The sequence below is a fragment of the Zea mays genome, chromosome 4 (assembly GCF_902167145.1).
Source record: "Zea mays cultivar B73 chromosome 4, Zm-B73-REFERENCE-NAM-5.0, whole genome shotgun sequence".
NCBI classification, from domain to species: domain Eukaryota; kingdom Viridiplantae; phylum Streptophyta; class Magnoliopsida; order Poales; family Poaceae; genus Zea; species Zea mays.
In genome coordinates, this window is record NC_050099.1 from 171141083 (window position 1) to 171164442 (window position 23360).

Genomic DNA, 23360 nt, shown 5'->3' on the forward strand with positions numbered 1-23360 from the left:
TCTGAGCACCTTAGGAGTATGGGGCACGTTGATAACATTGAAGACTACCATATCGCCTTGAACCTTGACCAAACATTGAACCAGAAGTTATATAATGTACCCATCACTTCGGAGGTCGCTGCAGTTTGGATTGAGGGGAGTGAACGTCGAGGTCAATTCAGTAATAGTGTTATGCTGCATGGGAAGGATAGGTCAAGCCACGGAATTCGTTCATATCATGGATGCTATGATGCACTATCATATCCATTGTTCTTCCCTAAAGGTGAACTTGGATGGCATGCCAATATTCCTAAGTCCAATGTTTCCATGGACGAAGTAGACGCGTACCGCGATCAACATAGGAGAAGTGATGCAAACAATGATGATACAGGTTAGTTATTTCTTTGTGATTCTTATATAATCCTTTGTTAAATATGTTTTTAGCAACACTAATTAATAAACCTTGCGGTTGCAGAACGACCTAGCCATCTATGCGTGTCTGTACGTGACTATTACTGCTACAGATTCCAAATTCGTCCAAGTATATTCAATCCAATACTTCATGGGAAGCGGCTTTTCCAACAGTTCGCGGTTGACACCTACATCAAGATTGAGAGCTCTCGTTTGGATTTCATACGTAAAAATCAAGACAGATTAAGGGCGGATCTATACAAGGGTTTGGTAGATAGCTTGCATGAAGGCGAGAACAGAGCAGACAAAATTGGAAAGCGAACCGTGCTGTCTACATCATTTATCGGTGGTCCTCGTGACATGAGACGCCGATATATGGATGCTATGGCCCTTGTGCGGAAGTTTGGGAAGCCAGACATATTCCTCACTATGACGTGCAACCCCAATTGGGATGAAATAACGAGAGAGCTTCTCCCTATGCAGTCACCACAGGATCGTCCGGACCTTGTTGTTCGCATATTCCGTGCAAAACTAGAGGAACTGAAGAAGAGATTGACTAAGCATGATATTCTTGGAAAAATCCGGGCTTATGTCTATGTCGTGGAGTTCCAGAAGCGAGGTTTGCCTCATGTCCATTTCCTACTCATCATGCAGAGAAAGTACAAGCTAACTTGCCCCGATCAGTATGATCTCCTTATCTCCGCTGAGATGCCTGACAAGAAGAAGTACCCTGAACTATACAAGATGGTTATCAAGCATATGATGCATGGACCGTGCGGATTGCTAAATCCTAAATGTCCATGCACTAAGGGTCGTGCTTCATGCAAAAACCATTATCCTAGAGCTTTTAGCAATGCAACGTCTCAAGGAAAGGATTCATATCCTATTTATAGGCGTCGTGATGATGGGCGTAAGGAAACGGTTCGAGGTTGTGAATTGGACAACAGATGGGTCGTCCCTTATAACCCTTACCTCCTCCGGCTCTTCAACTGTCACATCAATGTTGAGGCGTGCGGGAGCATCAAGGCTGTCAAATACTTGTTCAAATACATATACAAAGGCCACGATCGTGCGTCTGTGGCTGTGACAGATGCAAACAAGGCTGATGGTGACGTTGATGAGATCAAGCAGTATAGAGATGCTAGGTGGGTGACCCCTCCAGAAGCCCTTTGGAGGATATTCAGCTTTGATCTAAGTCAAAACTCTCCACCAGTGATGCAACTGCAGCTCCATCTTGAAAACATGCATATGGTGTCATTTCACGAGCGTGCTAAAGTAAATCATGTTGTCCAATGTCTAGGTGCCGATAGGTCAATGCTTACGGCATATTTTGAGGCAAATAGGCTACACGAGGAGGCTCGGGGCATCCTTTACCGTGATTTTCCTGAGTGGTACACTTTGCAGCAAGGCAAAGTGTGGCAAAGGAGGAAACGAAACACGGGTGGACAGGTTGGTAGAATAGTCTCTGCTTATCCAGCTGAGGGGGAGCGCTTTTATCTTCGACTTCTCTTAAACCATGTGACGGGTGCTACCTCCTATGCGGATCTAAGGACAGTAGATGGTGACACACTACCATCTTTTCGTGAGGCAGCACAAAGGAGGGGACTGCTTGAAGCAGACAACACAATAGATGAGTGTCTCAATGAAGCCGCTATTTACCAAATGCCGTCAGCACTACGAAGGTTATTTGCAACAATACTGGTATACTGCGAGCCGAACGATGTGGCAGAATTATGGCAGAGACACCTTGATTCAATGTCAGAGGACTATCACCGTAGTACTCAAAGCAAAACCCATGTGCAACAGATGGTCTTGATTGACATTAGAAACATTTTGCAGTCAATGGGTAAAGACATAAAGACATTCCCTCTCCCTGCTATCATCGACAAATATGACGATTCACATGGTACTGATAGAGAGATTTACGAGGAGGAAAGTATCGAGCCGACAGCAGAAGACGTTGCTATGAAAGAAACCCTAAATGAGGAGCAGAGGTCTGCCTATGATAAGATCCTATCTGTCGTTGACACCAATAATGGTGGAGTGTTCTTTGTGGATGGGCCTGGTGGGACTGGCAAGACCTATCTGTATAAGGCACTGCTTGCGGCACTACGCAGTCAGGACAAGATTGCAGTTGCAACAACTACATCTGGTGTTGCGGCTTCCATATTGCCTGGGGGGAGGACTGCCCATTCACGCTTCAAGATACCACTTACTATTGATGATGGTGCTGTATGTAGCTTCACGAAACAAAGCGGGACAGCAAAGTTGCTACAAAAAGCATCGCTCATTATCTGGGATGAGGCATCGATGACTAAGAGACAAGCAATTGAGGCGCTAGACAATAGCATGCGTGATATAATGGGACGGCCTGAGCTGCCCTTTGGTGGGAGAACTGTTGTGTTCGGGGGTGATTTCAGACAAGTACTCCCTGTTGTACGCAAGGGGTCAAGGGCTCAGATAGTTGCTGCCTCTCTACGGAGTTCTTACCTCTGGGAATCCATGTGCCACCTAAAGCTTGTTCAAAACATGAGGGCACAGAGCGACCCATGGTTTGCAGAATATTTGTTGCGCGTCGGTGGTGGAACTGAGGAAGCGAACAACGATGGTGATGTTCGTCTTCCAGATGAGGTATGTGTGCCATATACTGGTAATGATCGCGACCTTGATAGACTGATAGATGACATTTACCCCAATCTAAATGAAAACATGTCTAACACAAGCTACATCACTTCAAGAGCAATATTGTCTACACGGAATGACTGGGTGGATATGATAAATATGAGGATGATCGATCGTTTCCAAGGGGAGCAGATGATGTACCATAGTTTTGACACTGCGGTGGATGATCCTAATAACTATTACCCATCAGAGTTTCTAAACACGCTGACTCCTAATGGACTACCCCCGCACGTTCTGAAGCTCAAAGTTGGATGCCCAATCATGTTGCTTAGGAATATAGACCCTGCTAATGGACTTTGCAATGGCACGAGGTTGGTGGTTCGTGGTTTCCAAAAAAACAGTATTGATGCTGAAATTGTCCTTGGCCAACATGCTGGAATGCGAATTTTCTTGCCTCGTATACCCCTGTGCCCCTCTGATGATGAGATGTTCCCTTTCCAGTTTAAAAGGAAGCAGTTTCCGATAAGACTAAGTTTTGCCATGACAGTTAACAAGGCCCAGGGCCAGACGATTCCTAATGTTGGTGTGTACTTGCCGGAACCAGTGTTCTCTCATGGTCAACTTTATGTTGCTCTATCAAGGGCCACCGCTCGATCAAAAGTGAAGATACTTGCCATTCCAGTCCACGATGAGAAGAAGAAGAAGAAGGGGGTTGAAAGGAACTCAGCGATAAATGGCGCAACATACACAAAGAATATCGTTTATAAGGAGGTCCTTACGCCGTAACTGACATTGATGAATGAATGGCAATTAACAACTTGTAATGCACTTAATTATTTTGGTTTTTAGGTGAAGATGTATTTTTGCCTTTTATTTCTCTATTTTGGCTCCTTTTTAGCTTCCTATTGTTTAGTGGTCATTTGGTTGATACAACAAAGAAAGCAGATGAGCATTGAATAGATGTTATTGAATAGACACATTTGAATTTGAAAATGCACATTTGAATTTGAAATGATCTGACAAGCAAGTTGTGATTTCCATCTATCTTAATGATCACCTAAATAACATATTATAAAACTCAGACTGAATTACATCTTCCTTTTCTCCCCAGTTTCCAGGTGTAACCTTGAGCTATTGTTACGGTCGGGAACATTTATAGGCGCTCGTAACAGGGGTTAATTAGGCAAAAGGAGGGGTATTTGGGATCAATCAGGAAGGTCTGGTTCAGCAATAAACAAGCAATTACAGCCAATCCCATTTTCACCTCCTTTCTAATCATGCTGTTGCTAGCAGGATCAAAACCTTTTTCTGTAAGCATATGTGTAGCCTTTGAGGATCTGCTGTTGAGCATAGCCTCGTATGTCATGAACATTAAGAACTCAAGAAACATGCATCTTCCTATGTCCTCGTTGTTAGCCTGGGGGTCATCCTCCATTTCCCTTCGTGCCCAGTCAATTATATTTCTTGTAGCACCATAAAAAACATAAGAATCTTCTCTGAGCTTCTCAGCCCACATGAGGGCTCTATTCCCAAATCCTTGCTTGCAGAAATGAGAAAGGAAAACGTTGAGTGTGATAGTGTTTGGCTTAAAAGCCATTTTAATAAGCCTGCCAGTAAGTATCATAGCTCGATCAAGAACATCACTGCAAATGCCATCCATTAATGTGTTGTACGTAACAGAATTTGGAGAACAATCCACAACAACAAGCTCATCTAGCAGCTTCCCTGCTTGGTTCAACATATGGTTCCTGTAGAGGCTATGCATCCAAATATTATATGTGAAAATATCTGGTTCACAACCAGCTACAAGCATCTTATTCATGAAATTCATGGCACTGTTCATATCCTGAGCCCTACAATATGCATTGATTATTGTATTATATGTCACTGTGTCTGGGGTTAGACCATTACTGCACATATCCAATAAAAGGTTGTCCACCATCTTTAGCTTTCCTTCTCTGCACAAACCGTCGATTAGAATGTTGCTTGTGTAAATGTCAGGAACAAGGCCACTCTGCCTCATATTCTGCTCTAACTTAAAGGCTTCAGTCATATTTCCTGCCTTACAAAGTGCAGATATGATGGAGTTGTAAGTAATATTGTTTGGTACAATTCCTCTGCTCGTCATCTCAGCAAATGCCTGATAAGCCTCATTCACGTAATCTAATCGGCTTCGGCCATTAATATATGCTGAGAAGGCAATAAAATCAGTCTGCAAACCAATTTTGCCCATATCATCCCAGCATTTCAGTGCGCCAACTGCATTACCGTCTCTGAATGATGGTAAATGATGTACTTAGACAATATCCTTTGCTAACCATGTGTTCTAAAAGAAGCTGTGCCTCATCAAGTCTTACTTGATTGCAGAGCCCCATTATCAAGTAATTAAACGTAGACGAGGATGGTGTCAGTCCTAACTTGTTTATAATTCTATACAGTTCAGAAGCTTCTTCGTGGAGTCCCTCCTTATTATAAGCAGCGATCAATGCATTAAATCCAGTAACACGCAATGGAACACCCTGCTCAATAGCACCAAGCCGAAGCTCCCAGGCATCATCCAATCGATGATCCCAACAAAGCCTACAGACCAACATATCCAACCCATCAGCCGACATATGTGAACTAAACATGTCATGGTCATGGACTAACTGGGCAGCATACCTGAACTTGTGAGCTCTAGCAGCAATAATGTTGAAGGTGCAGGAGTCTGGCACTAATCCCCTCGCTTGCATCTCCCTATAGGCTGCACTGGCCTGATGCATCTGTCCACTCTTTGCATATCCATCAATCAAAACATTGAATGTGATTGTATTTACTTGGATCCCCACCTGGGCCATTTGATCGAACAACCTCCTTGCTTCTGGCATCCTCCCCTCATAGCATTTTTATAAGGAACAATGTTGTATCTTTGCAATAATGTCATGATATACATCCTATAAGATCAATGGCATCGGGTATACTTAATCAAAATAGGATGGTGGCAGGCCTGTGTCCCTTTCCTCCGTAAGTTTATACAAGTTCACTTGTCACATCTATATGAATGAAGAACTTAAGCTAAAGTTCGTGTTTTATTTAGTTTCGTGCTATTTGACGATGTACTTTATATACTTAAAATACTTTTGTCAATAAAATTATGTTTGACACTTTCAATCTGATGGGTAGTTGGTACAGACCAAATCACAATGGATATAGTGGTGGAGGAAGGAAATGCCGATGTTGGCAATACTGCTGAACCATCGTATGAGGTTGTGGCTAAAAGTGGTTGTTCAGCACAATTGTCAACTAATGACACTGATGAACATGAACTGGGTAAGTGCTATTATCAATTACAAAAAAACTAAGGTCTGCATAATAAATATTTGTTTGACCCTTAATTCTTCTCTTGTGCGTCATAGCTATAGAGAGCGAGGATAGTAAGGTCAGTGTTGGTAATGCTGCAAAACAATCACACGATGTTGTGGGAGTAGGCATTGACTGTATTTTCAATCATGCTAAAGTGTCAACTGAAGCCGATCTTGGACCACAACCGGGTAGGCTCTCTTATCTACACTCCTAAATGTAAATATTGTCTTATGAGTACTCCTAAAAATGCTTTTGTCAAGAGACTTATGTTTCATTCACTCCTCATACAGATGTGATACACTTGACATCTTTGGATGTTCCAAATGAATCAAGTCAAATAAGTTCTGATGCAGATATGGTAGAGCAGAACAAAAAAGATGCTTTGGACACACTTATTAGAATATCACAACATAAAAAACCAAAGAAATCGAATGTAGCTCGAGTTGTCTCTGAAGGTAATTTTTTGTTCTTGCCTTATTCCATCTTATTGGAATTCGCATATATCATTTGCTTATTAAGTATAATATTTTTCATTGTATAGATTATAAGTGCACCCCAGAAGATGTTCAGCTTATTGAATACATTAAAACATTACCGGGGAAACAAGTTGTGGTGAACATCGACAGCGCATGGTTAAATAGAAATGATATGGAATGTCTTTTTCATGGTGACATCGAATTGTCTGTCGAAGTAAGTACATCTGTATGTCCATATTATATACAGTAATAAAGTATATATATTTATAATTATCATATTATACAGTATGGTATACATATTTAAAGCTAGCATGTATATTTGATCTGTTAATTGTATTCTTTTGGTGTACAGGCTCTCAGTGCATATATACACTGTATTAGGGATGAAGAGCATTTACTTCATAGAGAAGGTGGAAAGGTCTTCTTGGAGAACACATTCATTTCCAGTCTGCTTAAGCGTGATGGCGACCCTAAGGTGCTCTTAAATTGTAAGGAAGACACAATTGAAAAAAGGGTGGACAACTATTTACAGTCTGACATGGTTGACCTAAAACTCATCTCATTTTTAATATATGTAATATGTAATATATTGGTGCACAATACTTACAAATTAATGTTAATGTATGTTCTATGAAGGTGTTCATTCCAATGAATATAGAAAATTTTCACTGGTACATGGCAGTTCTGAATGCAAAAAAAAGTGAGGTACATGTACTCGATTCTATGGGACAACAAATAACGGATCGCCGAGACCTTTATACTACAGTGAGTAATCATTTCTTTTATATTATGATTATTTCATCATTACATTATTTGTTATCTATAAATCTTGATATGTTTTATATATACACATAGTTAAAAGGTCTAGAAAGACAAATTAAACTTGCAGCAGAACATAAAGAGCTTTACCAAGGCAAGTGGTCGAACCTTGATGTTGCATCATGGCCAGTTATAGAGAAGATCACAACACAAATGCAAACCGATGGGTAAAATTCATGTGACCACAACTCTACAAAATTGGTTGTATTTATTTTCATATATACATAGAAACTCACCTGATCTGTTAAATTTCATATTAGGGTATCTTGCGGGCTATGGATGATAAACTATATGGAATACTGGACAGGATCCTCCCTATCTGATAACGTAACTCAGGTAGAGGACATATATTTATTTATAGGAACAATGTTTCTTTTGTTCTAATTTATATATTTGCAGGATGATATAACAATGTTTAGGTTTAAGCTACCTGCAATATTATGGGACTCGAGATTAAACACAAAGAAAGGACATCAAAATCTTGACCACAATGTGGATGAAGATGGAGAGAGTTCAAGTGATGTTCAAATAATCGATACTCCATGTGAGTTATCTAAATCGTCAAATACATCACATCAGATTGAACCATATATATCTCCATATGTTCTGCCTGCTAAAGTAACATCAACAAACACGCAAGAACTGATGTTTGTATTATGGACATATATCATGGGGATAGACAACGCCAAATATTTAAAGTAAGTTAATTCTCATTTAATATAGTATATGCATGGTAAATATTCAACACATATGTTCTTGCTTTAACTATAAAAACAATTATTCATTTAATAGGAAACATTGGATTCAGAGTACTAAACCTTATCCAATTTCTTTAAGTCTTCAAAAACTTAAAGATATATTGGATGTAAATAAGCCGATGGATACAGATTGTTTTAACATGGCTGTTTGGATGATCGCATGCAATGATGCCTTGTTCTTGTTGGAAGACAAATACCACTACATGGATCTACAGTTCTGTGTAAGTTCAAGTAATTAGTCTTTATTCATATAAGTGTGTTCATTATATAATTATTTTACTAACAAAAAGTAGTCCATAACTAAATTTGGTCGAGACCCTCGCCTTCGTGCAAAGCCAGATATCAACATGTTGGCAAAATTATTAGAATGTTGGCCTGACATGGAGTACGATGTTTCAGATTGCAAACAAGTAAGCTATACTCTTCATCATTTTTGTAATCTTGTTTTTTCTCTTACTTGAACTATTTTTTTAACTTGCAGATTCTATTGCCCTTTTCTTTCATGGGTCACTTCACCTTATATGTACTTAACATGGACACTAGAAGCATCTATATAATGGACTCCATGCCTATACCATCATGGTTTAAGGGTGATCATCCTAGCATGCATTATATACATAATATACATTATATTGCCAATAATATGAATGCTGCCATGGAATTGGCCAATCCTACATGGAAAGACGATATTTATATGTGGCGTCGTATAGTACCAACATGGGTTCCAAGAACATTAAACTGGTAATTTTTTTAACCCGAACAACTTATTAATTTTGTCTACATATATGTAACAACGTATTATTTTAATTTGTAGGGATTTATCTGGCTTTCTTGTTATCAACTTTATGCACGATTGGAATGGTATAAGGTTACCCTGCATTTGCACTGTGAGTACCCTATTTGTTCTAATACTTTGTCAATATTGTTCTTCTATAATTGATTATTAATCGTGTTCTATGATATGTAATAATGAATGTGCAGAATGGGAATGACCTGAGGACCAAATTCTTAGTAGAATTATTGAAGTACAAGGACAATGAATCCAAAGACAACATTCCAGAAGAAATACAAGAAATTATTAGGCACATCAGATAGATATGATTTTATTTGTAATGATACTCAACTTATTATCCTAATTAATTTTATTGCCTTTTAGGTTCGTAGTATCGTTAGGAACATTTGCCAACATATATTTTAGTTATATGTTGCAAATATGAAGGCAGTTCAGATTTCTGTACTTTCAAAGATGCATTGGTGTTTTAGAAGCTTCAGCTTATCCTACTGTAGTATTGTGCTTAAAAGACTCCTATGGGTTTCCATCTTTTTATTGGAAACGAAGTACCATACTATTGTATTGTATAGTGACTTACAGGTATGGAGGGATAGGGCTCATCGCACCTTCTACCTCGGGGTCGGCGTCGCGTTCCCGAAGCCAACACTACTCCCCAGCCCCTCCAGGAGGTGTGACTCCACCTCCTGCCCGGTTCGCTGGGATCAACCGTGGGCGCGTTTACCGCTCCTGTACGGGTTGCGTTGGGGTTTTCTCATTCCAATTTTCATGCTTTTGTTGGTGCCTGTTGCAAAGTTTATTTTTTCAGCAAGCTATATTGTAGTACTAACGTTTGATTTCTCCAACTTTTCTTGCCAGGCAAAGTAAGAAGGCTTATCTTCTTATCGATTTCTCTGACCATCTCCAAATAAGTGTGTGAGTATACCAACTCTTTGACCCTCTATCTAATATATGACTTAATGAAGGGACTCATTTGGATTTTCTTTCAGCTACGTCCTAGGTGCTGTTTTTCTTCAGCTCTGCCAAGTTTTGCAACTTGCAGAACATCCAGTTGTTCAGAAACTTGTAGATCCCAGTCTTTTCATCCATCATTTTACAAAACGTAAGCTGATGACATATATGTTGCATTGTATATTTCATCTGTTGGATCTGCTAAATGTAATGTGTGCTGCGAAGGGTTGAGGTATCCACCAATATTTATATGTTGCAACTAACAAGATCCTTATGTGAGGATTGGCTAGAATTATTTCTCCTATCTATGTATATGGGTTTGATTATTTGAAGTTTTTACAGTATATGTTGGTTTTGTTTTTAGTTTTGCTGGGAAGAAGAAATAATGATGTCTCAGACACAGCTTTATGCATTGTAGCTAGCATGAAGAGAGATTGGATGCAGGCAGGTGTTTCCTCTTTCTTTTGTCCTTCATAACTTTTCTTTCACAAGGCTGTGATTGGCTTTACTGCCCTGCTCTATGTTCCAGACTGGGAGGAAGCCAAGCGGATTATGTGGTGCAGCATTATACATTGCTGCACTCTCTCATGGGTGTAATTACACCAAGGCAGATATTGTAAGTCCAGATGCTCATGAGATATCTCGAACTTATTCAACAAATCGATATTATGTATATTCTCTTTTGTCGACCTATGACCTTCTGTTTTATACTTTAGTGATGGCATCAACTATGTTTTACATTTGTAGGTCTCTGTTGTGCATGTGTGTGAGGCCACTCTAACGAAGCGATTGATAGAGTTCGAAAATACAGATTCTGGCAGCTTAACAGTATGTTTCTTAACTCTGATCATGTGTAGTACACTAATAAACAAGTACCAACCTTAGGATTTAGGAGGTGATAATAATGTGTGCCTTATGAATAATATCTTGCTTCTATTGTCATTCTTAATGTATGTTATCATCAGTGCATTTTTAAACAGTTCTCTTAAGATGTGAACATGCCTATATCTTCATGCCCCTTTGTTACATTGAAGAATTTCTGGCAACAACTGATGAATCTAATGAAGAGCCTGTTTCAAAACATTCGCCCAAGTCTGGAGAAATTATCTGCAAACACAAGGATAAAGGTTTTGAGCATTTTGCTCATGGACTTTGTGAAAAATGCTACAATAAGGTAGTTCTCATCTACAATGCACACAACACATTGACTTGCAGACTAGACTACATTTTCTTTTGACACTTCGTCTGATTGCCCAGTTCACTAAACTGTCGGGTGGACTAGAAGGTGGTTCTGTCCCTCCAGCATTCCAACGAGCTGAAAAGAAAAGACTTGAAGCTGCTAAAAGGGCTGAAGAAGCTGCAGCAGCTAAGGAGGCAGCGCTGGAAAAATCTCTTTGCGACACACAGAATTCTGAGGTTGAGAGTGCCATGACTCCTAGAAAGGTACTGTACAGATTGGCATGCCTCAAGTTCTTTATTTTTCTCTTTTGGGTGGTTTTTTTGAGGGGGGGTCACTCCCGCTGCAAAGTAACAGTACCTTACAGCTTACAATCTGTGTGTGAATTTATGGGAACTTATCCTTGTTTTATAAGTCTATACGAAAACTAAATTTAGTTGACAATGAATCTGGCTATTAAACTCAGTTCCCATCTAATCTTTGCGGCCTGCATAATTAGAGGGTTTCATCCTCCCTACTATAAGATTCTATATAAATTAGTTTCATAAGTTACTATCTTTGTTTAGTACTCCCTCCATTCTAAATTATAAGATGTTTTAACTTTTCTAGATGCATACCTTTTGTTATGCACTTAGATCCCAAGCAACCGTATCGTCACATGAATATTATAGAAGGATTAGTCGCTATAATTATGAAATGGTGCATAATCTATTTTTGTTTCTGAATTTTGTGATGTGTGGCATTGTGACATGTTATCTCTTCGATTAGCTTTTTATGCTACAACTTTTGCGCTTATTTCCCCTCTCTTTTTTTGTTCTCTGGGAACACACTTCAAGCAGGGTTTAAGTGGAGATAAATCTTCGAAAATGGGATCTGAGGGACTCATAAATGACTCTATGCCACCCAAGGATCCTGAAGAGGGAGGTTTGTTACTTCCTGAATCATCATGCACTGCAGTAATTTCAGTTTTCTTCTTTTGAATCCTTGTTTGAAAGCTGAATGCTATCTTACATCCTTAGGTGAAAATTGTGAAGGCAATGCAGATCCAGAAAGCCTTTCTGACATTGACGATGCAGAGGTGCTTTCTCAATGAGTCCTTTTTGTCACATTTTTCAGGATTATCCCATTGTACAAGTAGTTAGATCCTTAGAGGTGTAGTGATAACCTAACAAGCCTTTGCAATTAGTTGTGATGCTATCTATCAATTTTGTAGGTTGATGGGTACCTTCACAATGAGGAAGAAACACAATATAAAAAGATTATCTGGGAGGAAATGAACAAAGAGTACCTTGAGGTAAGTAACTCTATCTATGGTCGCATTTTTTTCATCTTGATCAGAGAATGCTACTACCTTCTTTTTTATTTTACAGGAACAAGCAGACAAGGAAGCTTTGGCAGCTGAATTGGCAGCTAGAGGGATTGATCCAGAAGCGGGAAAGAAAGTAAGGAACAATTTTGGGCAACCAAACTTCCTGTTTACCATTTTAATTTGACTCGTATGATTATCTGTATCTGTTTCAAAACATAGAAACGAAAACGTAATGAAGACACGAAGAGCTCGACACCTGCTGAAACACCAGCAGAAGCCACGTGCAACATGCTGAAACGGAAGGTATTCGCTTGTTGCTGTCACATACAATCCAAAATAAACTTGTCCTTTGTACAATGCACGTACATTTGGAATCTGGTGTGCAAATAGACTAAGAGCCTGAAATTCAATATCTAACGTCCGTTCTCACAGGGACTTGGTTCAAAGATCAATGTGGGAGCTGTTGACGAATTGTACAAGGTATGCCTGTTTGCTTATGCTTGAAACGTAGAATCCACAAACTGTATACTGCAATGAGTCTGAATGGTTTATACTCCCCTCCATTCCAAATTGTAAAGCATTTTTCTAGATGCTCATGTCAATAAGTCTTAGTTTCATGATTGTAGGAAGCGTTAGTGACAGGTGATACATGCAGTGGGATGTATGAAAATCGGAAAAATATTTTGTTCTCTGTGTTGAACAATCAAAATTGCGTTTGCAGAGCATTTACATTCTTGAATTAGAGGCAAAGCATGCTGTACGAACAGATCATGAAATTGCAAGGGGAGCATTGGCATTGTTCGGTTGAGGGGTCGCCGTAGCTACAAAAATCAATTTTGTGTTCTTCACAGCATGTTGTTGACTTGTATTAAGTTGCATTTAATGTTATCTGTCAAGTTGCATAATTTAAATATGCCTGAAAGGATGAAGGGCCCACTACCCAATCAGAATTAGGAAGAGGCCTGCTGCTGCTGCTGCTGCTTTTAGGTGGTTTTGGAAGAGCTTGGTTGTTTGGATTTCTGTTGGACTGTGGTACGATAGCCGCCTTAGGTGAAATAGTGCAACTACTTGATTGGCATGATGTCTTCTTCATTCTCTATTTAGGTACCAGCTCAACCACTGTGTGCTCTCGTCCTTATGAGGACTCTAATCACCAGGAACAAGTTATAGCTATGTAATTCTTGTTGTGGCTTTGTTTGTGTCATCTACCTGTGTACGCTTGTACACATAAAACCATTTATTTTATATAAACCATATAAATATACATGCTGTTTTTCATGCCATCAATAACAAAAACAAAGCCTTTTAGTCCCAAGCAAGTTGGGCCGTCTTTCATGCTATATGCTGCCAAATGATGCTGAATTGCTGATTAACTAGGATCAGAGAGTACTGAGCTTATTCTTGTGGTCAGTTAGCTAAAGCTTGGTTGGACTTCTTGGGAACCAACTTCAACTCTTTCTTTTGGGCAATCAAATCCTTTTCTTTTGCACAGAACAGATTGTAATGGTAGTTAACTGTAGTTACTGCATTGGATTCCAAGTGAATCTGATTGCTGATTTACTTGATACACTCCACCAGAGGTATCATGCATGGTGACATGCATAAGAAAATATGGGGATTTTTTTTGGCAGAGATCATGTAGCATTAGTTGCTCTATATGTCTATAGTCATGTTATGTACTTGCTCCTTGAGTTTAAGTAACATAAATCAGGGCACGTCTGCCATACTGTGAGTTCAGGGTATTTAAACTCAAAGTCTCATACTGAGCAGAATATCTTGGACAGTAACTCAGCAACTGATTAACCCTCTTGGACAGTAACTCAGCAACTGTCATGGGAAATTGGTGTTTTGTGTAAAGCTTGTTAGAAAACAGGGTTGTGCCAGTGACCCAGGTTACAAAAGGCAAGCAAATGTCATGTAGAATCTTGATTTTCTCAACTCATGATCTTGCAGAACCAATCAAACAGTACAAATTTATCTATTCCCCAGCTTCGCTGGCCATTTTGCCGAGATTGAAAATGCTAAATAGTAAATACAATGCAAGGCATCTGTTTTAAGTGAACCGAAGAGGTCATGGGTTTACATCAGAATGACCGGATATTAATTTGTGTCACATACTCAATTGTCAGTTGTGGGGGAGGGTGGTGGTCATGTTTTTGGGGTTATATGAGATATGTGTTACTTCATGTATAGATAAAGATGCTGGAGACATGGTGCTAGGCTACAATGTCCAGCTTCTTTTCTGGGATACATAAACTCTTTTTTAAAAGAAAAAAGAAAAAAAGAATCTTATGAAACTGGTTCTGACAGGGTTACAGAGGAGAGAGAAGGTTGGTGCTCTGATCCTCATGTCCCCCCGTGCGCTGGGTATGTAATTTTGCCCCCATGTCAGCTGAATTTGCTTACTCGGGTTGGCTTGTATCAAGGAACCTACCTGATGTGTTTGCTGTACAGGTTTGTTGAAATAATGGCTCCAGTTTTCTCCAGAGATGCGTGGAGATGTGTCTGGCATATGTACTTTATTTAAATATATTTCTGCTAGATTCTATCCCTTCTATTTTCTAATAACTATAGAGAAACATGACTGAGAAGGGTAGACCTGTTGCAGTGGTGAGAACTGAGTCAGGGGAGGGCTTACTCGGTTTATCCCTTCCGCACCCTACTCATGTGAGAGTCTCCTGCACTGGATCTTTTCTTTTTATAGACATGACTGAGTGATGATATTATTTGTTCCATGCCTTTTTCGTCATCAGTGTTGGTCAATGTAAAAACTCTGAGTGTTTATATCGTTTCTTGTCTTTTTCAGGACAAGCCTCAGCCGCCACCTGAGGGCCGTCTTCCTGATGCCACCAAGGGTAGATTTCTAATCTTTACTAGATTGGCATGAATGCTGAGTTAATGAGTTACATTCACCTTGCATCCTTTGTTAAGTGTTTCAAAGGTGTTGTTTTGGCATCCCTGTACCCAGCTTGCTTTGGGTAACAGTGGTGCCTTGTAGCCGAGGCACCGTGTAGGCGTCCAGACCAAACACTGGTTTTGATGTCACTTCTATTGACACGAGGACTGGCACTTGCTGCTTTTTTTTTGAAACCAGGTTCTAACCACCTGAGGCAAGTCTTTGGCAAGCAGATGGGTTTGAGTGATTAGGACATCGTTGCCCTCTCTGGTGGCCACACCTTGGTTTGTTGCTGTCCACTCATGTTTGATTCAGGAATGTAATGTGTATGCCTGTACTGATTTAGTTTTCTTTGAGGTTTTATTAGGGAAGGTGCCACAAAGAGCGGTCTGGTTTTGAGGGGGCCTGGACTACAAACCCTTTGGTCTTTGACAACTCTTACTTCAAGTGAGTCTGTCTTGTTTACTATTGAAAAGCAACTGCATTTAGTTAAGAAATACTTAAAATTTGTTTACCTTTGTTATGTCATTACTTGGCAGCTGAATGCTGTGCTAGAAATTAATAGCCGTCCCATATCTCCTACTATTCCCATATTTTCATAGGGAACTTCTGAGTGGTGACAAGGAGGGCCTTCTTCAGCTCCCAAGTGACAAAGCCCTGCTGAACGACCCTGTCTTCCGCCCTCTTGTGGAGAAATATGCTGCAGTATGTCCTTGGTCATTGTTATCCAGGGTATGGAGATTCGTAGGGAGGCAAGTACTGATTATCGTGTGCTCTATAGGATGAGAAGGCATTCTTTGATGACTACAAAGAGGCCCACCTCAAGCTCTCTGAACTGGGGTGAGTAACCATTGGTTGCACAATTTGTGCTTGGTCAGTGGAACAAATCTGATCGTTTACTCTTCTGGGGTGCAGGTATGCTGATGCTTAAATGGCCCATATCCTGGAGCGGGATACAAACTGCTGCCTGTATGGACTCGTGCGATCTTTTGCATTTGGATTCAGCTGTAACGTAGCTGTAACGTACCACAGGATTATGTGGTTTTGGGATTATTTATTTCTCAAGACCAGTTTATTAATTAGTTTCATTTTATTCTTATCAGCATGCTCTCTCTCATTTTTTCATACTGTTGTGTTTGGATGGTGTACCACCAGTGTTTTACAACAGTTTGGCTTTTGGAATTGCTACTGCTAAAACTTCGTTCCTCTAAGAAGACCTTTTGTTTTTGCATTCCCAGGTGAGGAGCTGAGGGACAGCGAAGTACTTGTATTATTACAAAATCTTTTCTTAGTATAACACATATTTATACATAAGTTATCATGGTATTATAAGTTTCCGTTGCAACGCACGGGCACTTACCTAGTACATCATAAGTTTTTAAAAAGACACAAATATCTCTAGGTTTAAAAAAAACAGAGATATAATAGTATATAAAAAATCCTACAGAAAACTAGAGCTCATGAAAACAAATTAAAAAACCCTAGAAAATTGGGTTCAGATCTAGAAAACAGGAAGGATTCCTAGGAAAAAAATATAAACTTCATAAAATACTAGGGTCGTGCCCGTGCGTTGCGACGGTACACACTCATGTAATTGTAAGTGAAGTAGCGTTCATATCGAGAATCACATAAGGACATAGCACACATTGTGATAAAAGTCATGTAGATCTTTAATTGCAGTGGAATTACCAATAAACATTTACATGCTGAAACAAAAGCCCCAATGTTGCTACACGTGTGAAACCCCTTACTTCACTACAAGTGGCCTGATTTGGAGAAAATAGCTGAAGGCAAACTTCACGGCGAGCAAAAGCACCCAAAAGATGGAGTACTTGACATTGTCAAATGTGCCCTCACGTAGTCCTCTCTAATCAGTGACTGAATGTGAACAAATAGAACCAACATCTGTGGGGCATGACCTTTTCATCAGAGACCAAATGGATAACCATAATCATGGATCGTCCCAATATAATGAAACTATCTCTGAAACTGTGACCATTGACAGTTCTCATCAACCAGGATCAACTACATATCAAAACCCTAAACTTGAAACTACTGAGGGTACTGGGATATCAGTACTATTAGTCCCTAAGTCAAACAACAATAAATGGCCTATTGTAGAAGGGAGGGCCCTGACTGCTACAAATATGTTGTGTTCAGAACACTATTATGCAAGAGATGGTGTCAGTATGATGAAGCGTAGCTTTGGACTGGACAACACTTCAACTGCTTCTTCCAGTGATCTTGGATGTTCAAGGCACTATGAGTCGTCAAAGCATTGCTTCTGTGTCAGATATGTCAATCTGTAGCTCTTCAGCTTCACTTTGCCCTCAGATTGGTGTTGTAGGTGATTCATGTTTCCCAATTGACACTTTAGAAAGCAACACTTCAAGAACATTGATCTCTTCTGAAGAAAATGATGCTTTTTGTAAGGATGCTTTGCCAAGTGATATGGAATGTTTGTCTCCACAGGTTATTGCTGATGATGACAGTCATGTTGACTTTTAAATCCAGAGCTATTTAAGTGAGGTAGGAGATACAACCGTTGAGAATCATAGTGCTGGCAGAATGCCTGACATGGACCATACCAGTACAAATATGTATTCTTTAGATACTAAAATGCCAAGTGATACCCGAGAGTCATCAGGCCCAGAAGAAAGTGTATTGGATTCCATTCAGCTTGTATATCTCTTTTTGGGTTTTACAAGTGGCCTGATTTGGAGAAAATAGCTGAAGGCAAACTTCATGGCGAGCAAAAGCACCCAAAAGATGGAGTACTTGACATTGTCAAATGTGCCCTCACGTAGTCCTCTCGTCCAGTGCATGGGCCTTGCTGTCGTCGATCATCCCAAGGTGTGGCCTCTGAAGCGCCCTCACCTCCTCCGCAAGGTATGGGTACAACTCACACATCTCATCAGGCTCCCTCCCAGCACCACCGTTAGCCAACACCTTGGTAACTGCCTTGGATGCTGGTCGTCGTCGGCGAGAGCCCCGTGGTGCGCTCTGGGTTCTACGCCTTCATCAAGGCCTTCCTCGTCGTCTCCCTGCTCCTGCTAGCCATCGAGGTCGCGGCGTACATCAACGGCTGGGACCTCGCCGCCTCCGCGCTCGCCCTCCCCTCCCTCGCCCTCGAGTCGCTGTACGCCTCCTGGCTGCGCTTCCGTGCCGCCTACGTTGCGCCAGGGATACAGTTCCTCACCGATGCCTGCGTCGTGCTCTTCCTCGTCTAGAGCGCCAATCGCCTCATCCTGTGCCTTGGCTGCTTCTACATCCGCGTCAAGCGCATCTAGCCTGAGCCAAAATCCCCGGCATTGCCTGATGCGGAGCGCACCACGGGGCTCTTGCAGAGGTCGAAGAGATAGTGATCCTGATCCTTGCTCGGTGACGCACCTTTCTTGACCACTTTGGCGTACCGGCTCTGCAAACTCCTCACCTTCCTCTTGAGATCGGAGAGGCTGCAACCACTATTGTCGAGCTTGCCAGCGAGAGCGTCGACCAGCACGTCCGTTTGAGGCAGCGCGCCGTGCTCCAGGCGTTGCGCAGCGAGGGCCTCTAGGATGCGGAAGTCGTCGTCAATCGACCAGCTCACACAGCTCGTCAGGCTCCCTCCCTTCTTTAATCTTCTGCTTCGGCTCATTGGGCTTCTTGCCGCCACCGGTGTCGGCGGCTCCGTTCGTTGTTACGCAGCAGTTGCCCATCCCCAGCCGTCGCGGAGATCTGACAGCCCCGGAGAAGGCAAATCGATGAACCTCACGTCCCGCGGAGATCTGTGGGGGGAGAAGGACGTGGCTAGGGAGAGCGACCGAGGAACGAACACCACATGCGTGTTGTAGGGAACCGGAGGCTGCGAGCGAAGCGAGGGGTTAAATCGCGCGGGGGAACTCGGTGTAGACGGAGACAGCGCGACGGAGGCGGCGCCCGTGAGCTTCCCCGCGTTGCGGCGTGCCTTGAGCAGAAGCATGAAGCATCCCGATCCTTTGGAACTCAAATGTGATACAATTACTAGTTCCAGGAGGCTAGTAACCACATTCCTTCAAATAGTACAGAGTTTGAATAAATGTTATTACAATATCAGGGTACAAGCTCGAGAGAGCCAGAAATATAAAACGCAGTGGAAGATAAACTAGCCCAGGCCACAGGCAGAACTGGGTGAAGACACAACCCTCTCAATCAAGCATAGCAGAAAAAAAGTCTTCAGCTGCTGAAAAACATAAATAAATCTGGGTGAATACACTAGGTATTCCGCAAGCCCACCCGGCTCCCGTAAAGAGAAAGAGACCTGTATCATACATGCTTCATATGGTGGAGTTGAAGTCACTCTTCTTATTCTTAGAGAAAGGCAGTACTTGTTTTTAGGGTTTTCCCGAAGAAAAAGAAATAACACGTTGCTTAACCACCACTGAGCTTCCCGCTCCCGTGGCACCATTTTCTTTTCTAGAGACACACTCACACACACGTATTTCCTGTTCACGGATGTTGTAGAAACACTAATTGTCATACCACACCAGACTCATCCATACCAGTGGACACAGACTATTCGAATAGGTTTAAACATCGTTGGTTACAACCATTGCCCATCCCATATCTTGTGATCAAAAGGTATTAGTTAATGCGGGCTATCTCATGCTCACCATGCAAAATAGATTCCATCCCTTAATCCCGGCTTAGGTAGTGGTAGAGAGAATAGGTAAATTATGCATCAAGGAAAGGATGGATTTGCCTTCATCGAAGCTTTCCTGGCACAAAAGATTTATCTCGGAGGGGTCGGGTTCCTGCCCTTCTTCCGGAGCTACAAATTCCGAAGGATCGGATCCCTCTTTCGCTAACAAGCACAGATAAGAACAATACATCAATCATGGTGACTTTAGTGGGGTGTGCCAATTCTTATACCTTATTATTTTTGTGCCCTATAATTTATTTAAACTATTTTTGGTGCATAAAATATTAGCATATAAATATATATACGAAAATGGGAAAAAGAAAATGGGAAAAGAAAAGAAAAGGGATTTCCTGCTCGCTGGGCCGGGGGGGGGGGGGGTTTCGGCCCAGCCGAGCGTGCGCGCGGCAGGCGGCCCAGCTGGCCCACGAAGGAGCGGTGCGGTGCGTGCAGACGCCGTGGGTGCGGGCCCACGCGTCAGCGAGAGGAGGGGGGTGTTAACAGTGCGGAGCGGGCGACGAAGGGGGGGGGGGGGGTGAACCGGTCGGCTCGACCGCCGGTGATGCCCGCTGCGGTTCTCCTCCGGGATCCCGGTTTCGTGACGGGGAAGTGGTGGCGAGGCACGGGTGGGGGTAGGGGGTCACGGGGGTGGGGTCAATTTGACCGGTGGAGGCCTAGGGTGGCCGGTCCATGGCGCGGTGGCGGGCGCTCGCGGCGGTGAGGTCGCCGGCGAGGCAGCCGAGCACAAAAGGAGGTGGGGATGGGCGCATTGCGTTCGTGAGGGAGTGGTGAAGCTCAAGAACCATATGAATTGGACTGGGACTTAGCAGAGGGAGGAGGTCGGAGCTCACCGGAGAGGGGAGAGACGATGGCGCCGAGTTCGATTGAGCTCGAGGGAGGGAGGTGGAGTGGCTGAGGTCTGGTGTGGTGGAACAAGGGGCTTGGGCGGTCCCTTTTATAGGCGGCCGGGGGGAAAAGGAAGGGGGGGGGATGGCGAGTGCCGACGAGCTCACCATGATGGCGGTGAGCAAACGGCGATGGGATGGCTCGGGCAGGCGAGGGGTGAGGGGACGACTCGGGTACAGTGGCAGGGAGGTAGCTAAGGCCGGTGCGTGCGTTAATGGCGAGGAGACGAGGCGGCGGTGGTCGTAGGGGTGGGCACTTTTTTACCATAAACCAAAAACCGAACCAAATTTTTGGTTTTTTCGGTAGTTCGGTTCGGTTTCGGTTTTTGTATCTCAGAAGTTCGGTTTTCGGTATCGTAATCGGTTTTCACCGTATACCGAACCGAAATACCAAAAAACCGAATACCAAAATTTATCAATTCTAAAATTTGATTTTTCGATTATGTGAACTAAATGTGTGAAGCAATTAAATTGTTATTCACTTATTTATATGTGATGTATGATGTATCTCTAAATATTTGTACCTATATAATTTTTACTTTTTAAAATTATGTGTAATCTATCATATAAACTTGTTGTATGTGTTGTCTTAAGTATAAGTTTGGTATTCGGGTTTTACCGAAAAACCGAAGTAAAAAACCGAAACCGAAGTTCTTGGTTTTCATTTTCTAGAAAACCGATTGGTTTATAATGTCTAGAAAACCGAAGTTTTTTAAAACCGAAAAATCTAACCGAAATTTTAAAAAAACGAATGCCCAGCCCTAGGTGGTCGGCGGCGAACGCGCCGGTGAAGGCATGGGCGGGACGAGGGACCTGACAAGCGGGCCCGAGCTGCCAGCGAGAGAGCGGCGCGAGAGGGAGAGGGGAGGAGCCACTGATCGGTGGGGCCGGACTGTTAGGCGCGGCGCGAGCGCGCACAGCTGGGCCGTGGGAGGAGAGGGGGGGGGGGGAGCGGGCGCGGGCGCAACTTGGGCCAGAAACGGCCCAGCCGAGGGGGGAGAGAAAATGTTTTTCCTTTTCCTTTTTCTATTTCTCATTTCTATTTTCTATTTCCATTTTCTTTTTATCTCCTTTTTCTTTGACAAACAATTAGCTAAATAATCTTAGGTGCTGAAAAAATAATCTATGTGAGGTGCTCTAACAATCAAAGTGTATGCATATGATGAGATGACCTAAAGGGTGGAGTTAAGGGGGGGGGGGTAAGATAAGGGGGGGAGATTAGGGTTCCAAACCTTGGGTTGAAATTTTGGGATGTTACAAACCTACCCCACTTAAAGGAATCTCTCCCTCGAGATTTAGACTAGATTTGAGAAAAGATAAGGGTATTCCCTCCTCAAAGAGTCCTCACTCTCCCAGGTAGCTTCCTCTTCTCCTTCTCTGCTCCACTGAACTTTACAGAGTTTCACTTCTGAGTTGCGGGTCTTTCGGACTACTGAGTCAAGAATCTTTACTGGCTTCTCACGGTACTGAAGATCTTTCTGAATCTGTATTGCCTCTTCTTCGATGTGACTTTCTGGTACTTGCAGGCATTTGCAGAGCTGGGACAGGTGAAACACATTGTGGATATCAGACATGGATTCTGGTAACTCAAGATGGTACGCTGCGGGTCCCACTCTGCCAATGATGGGATAGGGGCCGATGAATCGCGGTGCTAGCTTCCCTTTCACTTGGGATCTTCTGACACCACGCATCGGGGAGACCTTGAGGTAGACGAAGTCTCCTTCCTCAAATCTGAGTTCTCTCCGCCTGTTGTCCGCATAACTCTTCTGCCGACTCTGAGCTTCAAGTAATCTTCTGCGAATCAGGGCAACTTTCTCCTCAGCCTCTTTAACAAAGGCAGGTCCTTCCAGTGCCTTTTCCCCTACGTTGGACCACATGAGAGGGGTCTGGCATTTTCGTCCATACAATGCTTCGAACGGTGACATCTTGATGCTGACCTGATCGCTGTTATTATACGAGAACTCCGCATAAGGTAAACTGGATTCCCAACTTCTATCGTAGGTTAACACACAGGCTCTTAATAGATCTTCGAGGACCTTGTTGACCCTTTCTGTCTGCCCATCTGTCTGAGGGTGATAGGCGGTGCTGAAGTCTAGCTTGGTACCCATAGCTTTCTGAAGGCTTGTCCAAAATTTGGAGGTGAACTGGGTTCCTCTGTCTGACACTATCTTTCTTGGAATGACATGGAGTCTAACTATCTCTTTGAGATAAATTCGGGCAAGGGTGGCTCCTCCAAAGGTAGTTTTCACTGGGATGAAATGGGCTACC

At 42.4% G+C, this 23360-nt stretch overlaps 2 protein-coding genes, 2 long non-coding RNA genes and 1 pseudogene across 4 annotated transcripts; all 5 read left to right on the forward strand.

Annotated features, from left to right (window-relative positions):
• The first annotated feature begins 7728 nt into the window (after window positions 1-7728).
• Window positions 7729-8290, forward strand: LOC118476977 (uncharacterized). Its single transcript, XR_004857871.1, has 3 exons — window positions 7729-7816; window positions 7910-7985; window positions 8049-8290. It is a non-coding gene; the product is annotated as an uncharacterized lncRNA (long non-coding RNA).
• A 342-nt stretch (window positions 8291-8632) lies between these two features.
• Window positions 8633-9734, forward strand: LOC118476978 (uncharacterized). The gene is made up of 3 exons (XM_035967399.1): window positions 8633-9148; window positions 9222-9294; window positions 9389-9734. The coding sequence occupies exons 1-3, from the start codon at window positions 8910-8912 to the stop codon at window positions 9500-9502; spliced, it is 426 nt and encodes a 141-aa protein (XP_035823292.1). The 5' UTR covers window positions 8633-8909; the 3' UTR covers window positions 9503-9734.
• Window positions 9735-10557: 823 nt separating this feature from the next.
• On the forward strand, window positions 10558-10979 carry LOC118476979 (uncharacterized). Its single transcript, XR_004857872.1, has 3 exons — window positions 10558-10596; window positions 10678-10764; window positions 10896-10979. It is a non-coding gene; the product is annotated as an uncharacterized lncRNA (long non-coding RNA).
• Window positions 10980-11160: 181 nt separating this feature from the next.
• Window positions 11161-13377, forward strand: LOC103656054 (transcription factor IIIB 60 kDa subunit-like). The gene is made up of 9 exons (XM_035967614.1): window positions 11161-11322; window positions 11406-11591; window positions 12165-12249; window positions 12345-12403; window positions 12539-12619; window positions 12696-12767; window positions 12854-12937; window positions 13067-13114; window positions 13261-13377. The coding sequence occupies exons 1-9, from the start codon at window positions 11161-11163 to the stop codon at window positions 13375-13377; spliced, it is 894 nt and encodes a 297-aa protein (XP_035823507.1).
• Window positions 13378-15088: 1711 nt separating this feature from the next.
• On the forward strand, window positions 15089-16761 carry LOC103654068 (L-ascorbate peroxidase 1, cytosolic-like; annotated as a pseudogene).
• The last annotated feature ends 6599 nt before the right edge of the window (window positions 16762-23360 follow it).

Bases quoted from the DNA above. Each gene is read 5' to 3' on its own strand.
- LOC118476978 (XM_035967399.1), top strand. From the start codon at position 8,910: ATGGGTCACTTCACCTTATATGTACTTAACATGGACACTAGAAGCATC. The intron at 9,149-9,221 runs GTAATTTTTTTA...TTTAATTTGTAG, and splicing joins GTTCCAAGAACATTAAACTG to GGATTTATCTGGCTTTCTTG. The intron at 9,295-9,388 runs GTGAGTACCCTA...ATGAATGTGCAG, and splicing joins GGTTACCCTGCATTTGCACT to AATGGGAATGACCTGAGGAC.
- LOC103656054 (XM_035967614.1), top strand. From the start codon at position 11,161: ATGCCCCTTTGTTACATTGAAGAATTTCTGGCAACAACTGATGAATCT. The intron at 11,323-11,405 runs GTAGTTCTCATC...CTGATTGCCCAG, and splicing joins GTGAAAAATGCTACAATAAG to TTCACTAAACTGTCGGGTGG. The intron at 12,620-12,695 runs GTAAGTAACTCT...TTTATTTTACAG, and splicing joins TGAACAAAGAGTACCTTGAG to GAACAAGCAGACAAGGAAGC.